Raw genomic sequence first — 13,394 nt, forward strand, 5'->3', positions numbered from 1 at the left:
CATAGTGAATAGAGCACCGGCCCTGGAGTCAGGAGGACCTGAGTTAAAATCTGGCCTCAGACTCTTGACACACTTATAGCCATGTGACTTTGGGCAAGTAACTTAACCCCAATTGCCCTTCCAAAAAGCAAAAAAAAAAGGATATTGGGGAGCAGCTAGGTGGCACAGTGCACTGGCTCTGGAGTCTGGAGGACCTGGGTTAAATCCGACCCCAGACACTTGACACTTACTAGCTTTGTGACCTTGGGCAAGTCACTTAATCCCAATTGCCATGCCTTCCACCCTAAAAAAAAAAAAGAATATTTGTAACTCTGGAGAGAGCAGTTTCAGTTGAATGATGAGGTCAGAAGCCAGACTGTAGAGAGTTAAGAAGAGAGTGAGAGGAGAGGAATTGAAAGCTATAAGTCTAGACAGCTAATTCTGTGAGTTTTGAGAAAGGAAAAAGAAAGTGCTTAAGGGGAGATGGTGGGATCTGATGAATTTTTTTTTAAGACTTGGGACTACTTGGGCTTTCTTTCAGGCAACAGAGGAAACTAACAGGTAAGGAGACATGAGGATCAGAGAGAGTGGGAACAATTATGGGTGCAGTCTGCTAGAGGAGACAGAAGGGTATAGGACCAAGTGTACATAGAGAGTGCTATCCTTGGCAAAGAGAAGGACTGCTACCTCTTCATCAGAGACTAGAGTAGAGCCGGAGAGAATCATGCCTGGTGTCGGGGAACTTGGAAAAGGAGAGGTCATGGTGAATGGTCTCTGCTTTCTCAGTAAGGTCTGAAGTTATGGCCTTAACTTAGAGGGATGGGAAGGCAAGAGGCATGGGTTACAATATGAGAATAGGGTGGAAACATGTACGAAGTGCTTAGAAAAGAGAGGGCTTTGAGGAGCATATTCTTTCTTTGATAAGTGATAGGGAGCCACTGGATCTTTTTTAATACTGATGTGATCGGGCAGTATGTTATAAATATTTTTTGGAAAGCAGTTGTGAAGGTGTTTTGTTTTAAGAGAGTCCCATTCAAAGTCTAAAAGAGAAAGGGATGAGCATATGAGTGTTTTTACAGTTGTATTAGAAAGGAAGAGGAAATACTATGGTGGCGGTGGAATAGACAGGACTTGACATCTGCTTGGAAATGGGGGACCAGGTTGAAGAAAGAGTCAAAGATGAGTCATAGAGTATAAGACTGGACAAATGGGAGGATGTCATTCGCAAAAAGGACATTTGGGCAAGGGACAAGTTTTTGGGAGATTTTGTAGTGGAGCCTGTTCAGTTTGAGACTAGTGGCCAGGTAAAGATCTAGCAACATAATAATAGTGGAAGAAGCACTGGATTTCAAGTTAGAGTTGTTTTTGTATCCTGGCTTTGCCAGTATGTTATCATGGATAAATCACTAGCTCTCTGAGCATCACTTTTCTCATAATGTATAAATGAAGAGGTTGGATTCAGTCTCTACAAAATGCAACTTATGCTTTGGGGAGGAGTTAGGGTTATTTGCACAGAGGTAAAAATTGAAGCCACAGGTATGAATAAGATCTCTCTCTGTGCTCTTTCCTTTAGTGAAGAGGGCCAAGGACATAACATTGGGGGACATCTAAGTTTAAGGAATAGGAAGAGGAAGAAGAGATAACAAAGGACACAAAAGGAGTGGAGGTAGGAGAATTAAGATTGCAGTGTCTTGGGATATGAGGAAGTCAGCAGGGTTCAGTGCTGCTGAAAAGTTAAGAAAAGCTAAAACAGAAAAAAAAGACCATTGGATTAGTTAATAAGGAGTCTACTCTGATGATCTTGTAGAGAGCAGTTTAAAAGAGTTGGAGGATGAAAGGCATATTAATGGAATTGATTACTGCATGGTTAATGAGTAAGAAGAGGCAGTAGGTAAAAACTACAAATGTATTTAAAACACTTTATATATCCAAATGTTTAGAAATTTTTCTCCCTAATAATGCATGTGTCAGAAGACAAGGAACAATTGTCAGTGATTTTTAAAGAGTCTTAATTTAAAATACGATTCTCATTTTAATTACAATTAGTTTGTAGTTGTATTCAGTAGCAAAATGCGGATTAATATGAAAGGGAAACATCAAAGTAAATTATTTAGTATCTTAAAATGTATCATTTGGGTTGTAAATAAATGTGTGAATCTGAGGATTATTCACAAAATGAGTTTGTAACTTTGATTACTGAATAATAATAATAATTTTCTTGCTAATGATTTTATAAGGCATGTATAGGAATGCTAAAAAGTGAATCAACTCCACCTGTGTCTAGGGGTGACAGAATAGTTCAATGGAAAGAGAAATAGCCCAGAAATTAAGAAACCTGAGTCCCAGTTCTTATCTCTGACCTTTTGTTACCTATATTGTGGGATATAGGGTATGTTCAGGGAGGACTAGTACCTCGGGCATGAAGGCTGCTGACACCTTTTCAGGGTTACATCTTTGGTGTCCACCTGATTCACCAAACCTTTCACCTGTAGCATGCACAGTGACCAAACCCCAGTAAATCATTTCAGCAGATAAGTTGAGGGTAATTGAGGGATCTCAGACCCTCTGGTGAGTTAGGGGGTTGTTGTCTACTCCAAGCATGTGAAGACTTCTCCAGGTGGAATGGGCAAATGAGAATAGTTTGTTCCAGCAGCCATGAAGGTGGCTGAAGCAGGTGCTGTGGAGGGCTTAGAATTTAGTCAGACTTCAAAGATACTAAGATCATCCTCAGTATCCTGAGCTATCACCAGCCACAAGTCTTGCCACTAGACTTTGCTCACTCTGAAAGAGAGTGAGGCTGATGATTTTGTACAACTTGGCTTCACTTAAGTCCAGTTTATGAGCATATCAAAAGATATCACCTGTACTGTTACCAGTTTTACCTGTCTCAGAGTCCTGTGGCAACAGGCAAGTGACAAAGCAGCAGATGCAGATAAACTGGGAGCTGTAATCACAATCCTGTACACAAGCAGAAAGGTCATCTTGTCATTGGAAACAGCAGTGGGATTTGGCAGCCCCTTGTGTGTCTGAGCAGCCTATTTTAAGAACTGCCTAACATGAGGAAGGTGCTAGAAAAGGTGCCTTAAAAAATTGTCTGTTCCACCCAACCCTGGCCTTTTTTACTGCAGCAGACGGATCTGTGACGGATGCTGTGACCAACACCCTGCTCCCCCCCAAAAAATGTACAAAAACTTCTGCAAAGATGACTTGGTACATGAAATGGGTGCATACTTATGGACAACAAGATGAACAGCTCTTGTTGCTAGAGAACTCAGCAGGTATCACATCCGATAGCAGCCCTGAGTGAAACAAATCTGGCAAATAAAGGTCAGCTTACCAAAGTTAGAGCTGGATACACGTTTTTCTGGAATGTCCTCAGTGAAGGAGAGCATTGTGAAGCTGGCATAGGTTTTGTAATAAAAAAGTCAACAAGCTCGTATACCTACCAAAAAGAGTGAACAGGGCAGCCAGGTAGCACAGCGAGTAAGAGCACCGGCTCCAGTGTCAGGATGACCTGGGGATCAAATCTGGGCTCGGATATTCAGCACCACACCCAGAAATAACTGGCCATGTAACCTTGAGCAAGTTACTTAACCCCGATTGCTTTAAAAAAAAAAAAAAGAGTGAACAACAGACTCATGACAATGCAACTGCCACTTGCAAGAAAGTGGCACACGTTGTCAGTGTATATACATCTACCATGATGAACCCTAATGAGATCAAAGAAAAATTTTATGAAGACCTGGAGACCTTCGTCATTAGTGTGCCAAAAGAAAACAAGCTTATAATTCTGCGTGACTGATGCAAGAGTAGGCACAGACTACCAGACGTGGAATGGAGTCAGAGAAATCAAGTCAGAAACAGCAGCAGCAGTGGCCACTTACTACTGGAGACTTGTGTGTCTCATGACTTTCTCATCACCAACAGCTTTTCATTTACCTAAATGCAAGAAAACTTCATGGATGCACCCTTGCAGCAGACGTTTGCATTTAATAGACTGCTGTGTGCCAGGCACTGTGCTAAGCACTGGAGATACAAAGAAAGATATAAGACAGACCTTGTCCTTAAAAAGCTCGCAGTTTAGTGGGGGAGACAATATGTAAAAATAAGCTATAAACCAGGGACAGGGGTGGTAGCTGGCACAAAGGCATAATGAAAGTTTCGTAGTGGATTCCATCTTGCGGAATGATTAGTTTCTAGAGATGAAGTCCGGGAGGGCAGGCAGGTGAGAAATGATACAAATTTCTTCAGTGCTGTCAAATATAGAGAATCAGGGAAGAGCTCCAGATGTTTACCCCCTCCCTTTCCAACCAGAGGAAGGAAAGGACCTCATGAGTGGGGGTGAGAATGGGGAGGGCTTTGGTGAGGAGGAGTGAATTTCAAAGTTATTAGAACGATGGGTTTCTGGAGATGATACAGTCTAGGAAAGTAGCCAGGTGGGAAATGCTAAGTGGTCAAAGGATACAAATAGGTAGTTTTCAAAGAAAGAAACCATGTTATCAATAACCATATGAAATAATGCTCATCACTAATAAAGGAAACTCAAATTAAAGCAATTCTAAGATTGTACCTCAGACCAGTCAGGTTGGCAAAGGTAAAAAGGAAAAGACAGATATTGGTGGGTCTAGAAAATAAGCACATTAATAAATTAGTTGTGAAGCTGTCACTAGGTCTAACCATTCTGGAAGCAGTTTGAAAGCATTAGCAAAAAGTCACTAAACTGTACATATATATCCTTTACCCAGGCATACCACTACCAGGCTTATATTGAAGAGAACAAAAAGAGGAAGGGCCCATATATACAAAATTTTTATAGCAGCTCTTTTCTTAGTGGCAAAGAGCTGGAAACTGAGGAGGTGTCCATCAGTTGGGGAATGGCTGGACAAACTTGGTATTCATTTCCCACCAACTGCACTGATAGGTTTCTATTCCACCATCATCGTGGAGGTTGTGTTGTAGACAACTCCCATTGCTGGCTAAGTATCCAGGGTAGAATGTAACCCCCTCTTCCCTCTCACCAGTTGTTTGATCCCATACCCTTCTAGGGTCATCCCTGGGGTAAGGCCACTTTGGAGACTACTGCCTCAGACATTCCAAACTCAGTATGCCCAAAAGGGAACTTGTCTTCTCCCAAATCCAACGCTCCCGATAAGGGTAAGTAGTGGAAAAAGACGGAAAGCTAGAACAGTGCTATTGGTATCCCCTAAATATTCTACCCTGTTCATACCTCAGAGAGATCAAGGAAAGAAAAAGGACTCATATGTGTGGTGTCAAAGAAATGCGAATCAAATTATGCTAAGTGAATATAATGAACTGTTCTTGTGCTGTATCAAATGATAAAGATAATGACTTGAATTAAATCTAGAAAAATGCATATGAACCAATGCAGAGTAAGCAAAATAAGAATTGTCTATTTTCCAAATGAAATACAAGTGAATCAATTACTTCTTCTGTATTGTCTTCCCTTAATATCAAACATAAATCGAAATTGACTGTATTTGAGGTGAATCCAAAATAAAGATACCAAAATAGGAGACAGGGACATTAGTTTTAAGTTAAAAGGTTCATTCCCAGATAAATGTGTAACTGCCATTAAACTCTTTGTTCTATTTTAAAGAGTTTGACTGCAGGGTGGGTGCTATTCACCATGCCACCTAGCAACCCCTAAAAGTAGATCTTTTTAGAATTATTTGTTCAAAATAAAATGTCCTTTAAAAGCAGCTTCCAGTGAAAAGCATTCTCATTGACTTAGCATTTCATATAAGCTTTTAAATAAACATTATGATTTTCAGGGTAGTTGGTAAAGAAGCAGGCAAAGTGAGAACAGTGTTATGGTATATTTGGTTGAAACATCTAAGGCAATAGTTTATTCACTTTATGAAAGTCAATTTAACTGAAATTTTGTGCTTGGGTCTTTTCTTATAAAAATTATACCATTTTATTTCCAGGAAAGTTTTAAGTTTCTTTTGGTAAAAGCAAGGTTAAAATTCTTCATATCACAATTCTCATAAGTTTTTCGAAGTCCTGGTATTTGTCACAAATTTCTATTTTCATATCTTAATATGAAGATAATAATAGGTCAAATATTTTATCTAGGTAGTTCACCTTTGAAATATGTTTTATAGATTTAATCTGGTGAATAGGGAGGTTAGTTCATCTCTTGAGGGAGTCTTTAACTCTCTACCACTCAGGATATAGAAAGGAAAAAGTGCTAGACCTATGCTTTCCGTAGTTTAGGTTCAAGTTGTCTGTTGATGCAGACTGGCTCTTTCCCTGCAGCTTACAGTTTTACATGAGAGGTCTGAATCTTAGAGTAGGAGTTCTTAACCTTTTTTTTTTTTGTCATAGACCCCCTCATCCGTCTGGTGAATCTTGTGGGGCCTTTCTCAGAACATTATTTTTAAATACACAAAGTATTTAAGATTACAAAGGAAATCAGTTATATCAAAGCATTTTTCTTAAACATGTTTACAGACCCCAGGTTAAGAAGCCTTGCTTTAGAAAGTTGGCTACTTGCCTATTGCCAGTATATGTCAGAAGCAGGGCTGGCATATGGCTTCCAGGCCATCTCTGTATCCAGTATGTCACGCTACATGTCTGGTTAGTAGCTATTATTACATTAGAGCTAGTAGCTATTACTATAGAAAGCCAAACCAAACTTAGTACTAACTAGTCTTCTAGTGTTATGAACACACCCTCAAAACAAATGTATCGGTAACTTAGCAAAACCCAGAAACATCAGTGCTACAGTGTATTTGATCCATATACAGAGAGGACAGAAGATTGATTATCCTTCAGGTTGAATTTACTAGTGAATATCATGGCCTTTATGCTCTCTTCCATTTTGATGTTACTGCTGTAAAGAGAGCATAAGTACTAGGAGGTTCTTTGTTGAAAAGTGATCTGCTGATACAGAAGTACTAGAAATGTAAATTAGTTATTAGTTATCTGAGTTCACAGTATTTCCTAGGACAGTTGCTCTTTCTGTATCATAATTTCAGCTCTTGTTAATGAAGTATTCTCTTTTTTTAACCACAGGATTTGGATCTAGAAGAACATAAAGCATCAAATAGTTTGAATTGTCTTACCACCAATGTCGAACATATAAACTGTATTGAAAGAGAAGAATCCACAAATGTGAAAAAGAAAGCCAAAGTAGATAATCATAATAAAAATAGTCCTTTGAAGTTTGCAGATACAGATAGCAAAGATAATGTAGACTCGCATCTTAGTGTGAATGTCTATGATTTGGCTTTATTTAAAGAAGACAAAATAGTAGAGACTGACAGTGAGCCTGAAGAAGGTGAGATTACAGACTCTCAGACTGAGGACAGCAGTGATGTCACTAGTGAAGACAATGTTACTTCAGCAGACACTGAAGATGAAGGTGAGTTAATGATCTTTGCGTGTAACTAATTTAAACCATTTTCTAAAAAACTAATAATTGTAAGGGAGCAAACTAGAAAAAGCTTATAACTCAAATGGTATGCCTGCATAAAAATGGTTTTAAAATATCAGCATAGGTTTTTAATGTCTATTTTAATCTAAACATAATGATTTGTGTTTTTTCACTCATTTATTTTTTAAGGGGTATTTAAATACTTCTAAAAATATGTGATTTGCTCATTGTGGAGACAGATGCAGATTACAGACCCTGTTACAGACCATAATATTAAGTTACTAACTATTCCTTTAGTAAGCATTTAATAAGCACCTACTGTGTGCTGCCAGGCCCTCTGGTAGCACTGAGAAGACAAAATAAGACAGTCCCTGCCCTCAGGGAGCTCACAGACTAATAGAAGAGACAGCATGCAAACAAGTAAGCTATGTATAAGATAAATAGGAAATAATCAACAGAGGGAAGGCACTTGAATTAACAAGGGTTGGGAGAAGCTTCCTGTTGAAGGGTGGGATTTTAGCTGGGACTTCAAGGAAGCCAGTAGGCAGCAATGGCTGAATCAGATCATCACCTGGTGGGAAATCCTCTTTTAGGAAAAAAGGAGGGGAAATAAGCATTTATTAAGCATCTCCTGTGTGCCAGGCACTGTGCAAAGGGATTTACAAATACTTCATTTGATCTTCACAGCATCCTTTTTGAAATGGGTACTGTTATTATCCCTATTTTACAGTTGTGGAGACAGGCAAATAGATTAAGTAACTTACCAGGGGTCACACAACTATTAAATTGTCTTAGGCCAGATTCAAGGTTTTCTTCAGTGCTCTTCCTACTGTGCCACCTACTTTCCTCACAACAACCCCAGGAGTATCAGTAATCCTGTTTTATAGATAGGAAACTAAAGCTCATAGAAATTGAGTCATTTACTGAAGGTGACACTGACACTGTCAGCTTCTCTCTAAAGCAAAAGCTTTCATCTAGTCTTGGAGTCATCTGTAACCTTGGGTATGCTCACTTCAGTTGCATGCATTGTAAAATAAATTAGTTTTGAAAATTTAGTGCCAAAAATTATGTGTTAAAAATCCTCATTTCTTATTTTCTTTTGTTTATATCAACTCACTGAAAGTATAAAAAAATGATTTAAAAGTTTTTAATATTTTCATTCTTCATTAATTTTTTTCTGTTTTCTTTCATAAAGGATGAATTACTTTAAAAGCTTAAATGTTTAAAACAATATGATAAAATGTATACTTGAAATTCTTTCAAGCCTCAAGGTCTAAAACGATTTAAGAAAAAATTTCATGATATTGAAAATTTTATTAATTAATCTCATTCCTTTTAAACTAATAATTGCCCTCTATTTTTTCTTTCTTTTTGTTCTGGGTTACAGAGGAAGAAAAAATTTGGCCTCCATGTATTAGAGTCATTGTTATTAGATCACCAGTACTGCAGACAGGTTCACTTTTTATTATCACAGCTGTAAATCCAGCTACAATTGGAAGGTAAAATGTCTTAATATCGCTCATCTTAAAGAATATTAAAATTTGTTCACGCTTAATTGTCTGTATATGGGTTGTCCAGGATAAACTTACCAAGGCTTTTTTATCTTAGCACTTTTGTGAACTACTTACTGCTCCTTTTCCAATTTATGCTGATACATGTTCACAAATTCTAACTGAATTTAAATATTGTTCTAAGTAAACATAAGTGGGTAAATCACCACTGTGTGTATACACACACACAGACACACAGAGCACATAAGCACACTAAGCATTCTATATAAATTTGTTTAGGAAATTTTTTTAAATTTAGTTATGGTTCTTTATTAATATGGATAGTCTAGAAATTACTGTATAACTGAATGAAGACAAGGAAATTTGGCACTGTAGGATTGTCATCTTACAACATTGTAGGTTGCCAAATATGTAAAAGTAATTGCAGTTCATTTATTGAACTCTATAAAGTGCCTCAGGCAACTATTTTTACACACCTTAAATTTCAGGTCCTTAAGGTGGAGGGATAGGAATAGGTCAGAACACAGTGGATTTGGCCATATATCAGATGGAAAAAATACTTAATTGCTTGAGGTCTTATTAGTTTTTGCCTCTACAATAAAATGCTCCTTTGTTTGATTTTTTTTTTAAAGCTCTTCACAATCCAGCTATAGACTGCCTGTTCAAGTTCATTGCACATTACTCTTTTTATCTGTGTTCCAGCCAAGCTTCACCACTTGTTGTTTGGTATTCATAAAATCATTTCCTGTTTTCTGTGACTTTTCACAGGCTGTCTTCTGTGCTGGAATGTGTTCCCCCTCCCCTTCACTTCTTAGAATCCATGGCCTCCTCAGTGCCACCTTCTACAGCAAGCCTGTTCTCAGTAGTCCAGTTATAAGTGCCCTTCCTCCTTCCCCCATTACTCCCCCTTTCCCTTCACATGTGCACGCACACAAGTATGTATATGTGTTTATAGTGTATGATTTTAAATTCAATTCAGTAAACATTTATTAAGTACCTGCTATGTGCCAGGCACTGTGGTAAGCACTGGGGGTACAAAAAGAGACCAAAGGCAGTCCCTATCTTGAAGGAGTGAAATCAGACATGGAAGCAAATAAATACAGAGCAAGCTGTGTACAGAATAAATAGGAAATTATTAACAAAGAAGAAGCACTGGAATTATGAGAGGTTAGGAGGTTTCTTGTGATAGGTGGAATTTTAGTTACAATTTAAAGAAAGCCAGGGAATAAGTAATCAGAGCAGAGGAGGGAGGAGGGTTCTGGGCATAGAGGCCCCAGAGAGAATGCTTGGAGATGAGAAAGGAGAGCCAAGATGTGGCTTGTTCATGGAACAGCCACAAGGCCAATATCGCTGGATTGAAGAGTATGTGTTGGGGAGTAAAGGTGTAAGCATATTGGAAAGGGATAAGGGGGCTAGTTTAGGAAGAGCTTTTAACACCAAACAGATCTTAAATTGTTCAGAATACCCTCACATACACATACAAACCCCAAGAATAAAAGCTCCTTGAGGGCTGGGAGTGTTTTGTTGTTTTTGTCTTTGTAGCACAGGACCTAGTAAAATGCCTGGCTCTTAGTAAGCAACTAATAAATGCTTATTGATTGACTGAATTAATTAGAAGAGGTCATTTGCTAATTCCAGTAGCCTGAAAAATTAAAGCATTTTCAAAAAAGGCACTAGTCACTTCTTAGTCTTTTCTCAAAGCATGTTATTTTTGTAGTTTTTATGTTTAGTAAATGACAGAATAAATGGTTTCCTCTTTTTCATTATGTTTAATTTATATGCAAATTACTGTCATAAATTTGTACAGAAACACAAGATCTGTAGCAATAAGTAAGCACATGGGCCTTTTGATACTTTATCCAAGTGGCTATGTGACCAGATGGGATTTCCTAGTTAATCAAGTAGACCCACCTCCTCCAGGTGTTTGACCTACTATGGTTTAGCTTGGTTTGGGTTCTTATGTAGTGGAGAGCTCTAAGAAGTCGTAAAGTCAGTGCTCAAGTGTATGAGTAAATCTGTCACTTTGTAGTTATTCAGAAAGCAATTTAAGGAAAAAATTAGTATTTGGTAAACTCTTGTTTGCATGATTGCTTCTGTAGTTATAGTATTTACTTCAAAAAGAATGGCACCAAATTTAAGGTAAAATACCCGCCATTATTTTTTTGCAGCATAGAAAAAAAAATGTATACTATGTATGTGATCTAGGTAAAGCACCGACTTTAAAAGATTTTTAAATTGGGAAAATGAACTTACCATTCACAGCTCTTTTATTCCTTAGACTCAGGGCCCAATAAAGAGAACCAAAGAAATGAAGTTGCCAGGTCATAGCTGTTAAATAATTTTTTCTTGATGTAAATTGTAAGGAACAGGAAAGAGAGCATGCAGAACCAAATATTAATACTTTATTTTTTGGTCTTCATGATGATATAGCCAAAGGGTCACAGTCTCAGGAGAGAAGCATAGAGTTTACTCTCAGAAAATTCTTTCAACCATTTGGAAAAGGCTTATTGACCTGCTTGTTGGCTGGGTACTCTAAGAAGACCTGAAAGGTTATTAAAAAAAACAAATCTATATTGCAGAAATTTGAATTTGCTAACCAATGAGAGCAAATTCTTCCTTAGCATGCTAATAAATCTCTTTACCTTGTATTTGACCTCCTGTTTTTGACTCACTGTCATTAAATATCTGCTGATGGTATGCCTTTCTTAAGATTTCTCCAGTAATTCCTACCTTTGGAATGCATTACACCAAAAATGAAATATATTTGACAATACCTTTTATCATTTACTGGCACTTTTAATATCCTAAACTAGACAATACCCTTCTCAATCAGTCTCCTGATATGTCTTGACTTCACCTTTTTTGTATCTGTAGTTTGTACTCTCAGCCTCAAAACAGAAACACGTAAAGAGAACATGAGACTTTTCTTTTAATGGTTTCCAGAGACTGGAGGACTTTATTCCTTTAATTTCTGTACTTTTTAAGGACTAATTTCTGGCGTCAATGCAGTCTCCCTTTCCTTCCAGCTGCAGCTCATAGCTAACTGGATCCAAGGAGAATGAGTTGTGATCATACATAAGATAGCTTCACATTTTTCCATTGGGAAGGATAATCTAGCTTATTCTTATTTCAGATTTTATATAGTGCCTCAATCTTAAATGGTCTTAAACAATAGAATTCACCATTGTACATATAATGAAAATGAGGATTTATTCAACAGACGTGGGACAATTAATTCAGAGTTAGTACAAAGATAAGGTTTCCCATATTTAGCTTTATTGTATGTTCATTGGTTGCTGATTATTTTGGGTTAGATTAACCAAAGAATTTTCTATTAGGAAATTCAGAACAGGGTTAAAGGTATAATATAATCTGTATTAGGGTTCTCAGGATTGATAAGAATGAATTTCACATATTTGCACTTCCTCAAAATTCCACTTTCATTCTATAAATGGTATAGTTATATATGGCTGAAAAATTTTTGTATTTAACTTTCCAGAGAGAAAGACATGGAGCATACACTCCGAATTCCTGAAGTTGGTGTCAGCAAGGTAAACTTTAACTGAAAAAAATAATCCTTTCCCCATGTCTTAAAGTAAAGTTAAGCTGTTGAACTTTTCTTATGTGAGCTCTGGTTCTTTTTGTTTTGTTTTCTTTTTATGACTAATTACTAGTAGAACATTTGTGGTTGGGTGTGGGATTTTGTTTTGTTTTTTTCATTTTGCTGAAAAATTATTTTATTAGAATGAAAGTAGTAACATTTTTCTGTTCACATACATAATAAAGTCCTTTTAATCACAAGGTGAATGAACTTCACCTGTTATCTTTTTCTTTCATTTAAAGCAGAGTGAGGCACACCAAGCCTTCACTTTTATTTCATCCAGGCCTTGTAAGTCACTGGTTTTATAGCACAAGTAAAATTTTTCTGGCTAATGGGCTGCTGTCACTTCCTCTGAAGGAAGATTTTAGGATAGAATGAAAAGTTAGGCTGAATAGCTAGTGAGCTAATTAGAATTTCACAGGGAAGTAATGAGGCAGGAACACTCTGAAGTTCAAGACATTTATACTTTAGAAGCTTCTGAGTCTACCTCTCATTTCTTTATTTATTTCACCCTTTCTTTTTCTGTGTTTATCTTATCTTCCTCTCATTTGTTTTTCTCTTTCTCCTTTGACTCCACTCTTTTCCCCCTTTTTCTTTCTCCCTATTTCCTCCTCAGCTATAACAGGAAAAAAATATGAAATTGAAGTATCTGTACTGTGTGTGTGACTGTAAACACTACATATGTAAAATAGTTTTCCTTTTGTTAATTTTAAAGCCAAATGAGCTTAATCTGTTATGCCTTCTGCCTTCCACCTCTCATCCCCCAAATGAAACCACAGACACTCCAGAATGAACTAAATGACCATATTGCTTAAATATTTTCTAGCTACACTAAAATGTGGCTTCTTTGAAAGGAAAAAAAAATATTCAGACATACTTGAAAAAATAACATATACTGTATGTC

At 37.2% G+C, this 13,394-nt stretch overlaps 1 protein-coding gene across 1 annotated transcript in view; it reads left to right on the plus strand.

Annotated features, from left to right (window-relative positions):
- Positions 1-13,394, plus strand: part of AGGF1 (angiogenic factor with G-patch and FHA domains 1) — a 62,697-nt gene that overhangs the window by 26,352 nt on the left and 22,951 nt on the right. Inside the window, exons 6-8 of the mRNA XM_069096261.1 lie at positions 7,018-7,366; positions 8,766-8,877; positions 12,389-12,440. Of these exons, the coding sequence (XP_068952362.1) occupies positions 7,018-7,366; positions 8,766-8,877; positions 12,389-12,440 (513 nt within the window). The remainder of the gene's footprint in view (positions 1-7,017; positions 7,367-8,765; positions 8,878-12,388; positions 12,441-13,394) is intronic.

Source organism: Petaurus breviceps, unplaced genomic scaffold, assembly GCF_028583685.1.
Source record: "Petaurus breviceps papuanus isolate PSGF00001 unplaced genomic scaffold, PetGlider_PUasm1.0 229, whole genome shotgun sequence".
NCBI classification, from domain to species: domain Eukaryota; kingdom Metazoa; phylum Chordata; class Mammalia; order Diprotodontia; family Petauridae; genus Petaurus; species Petaurus breviceps.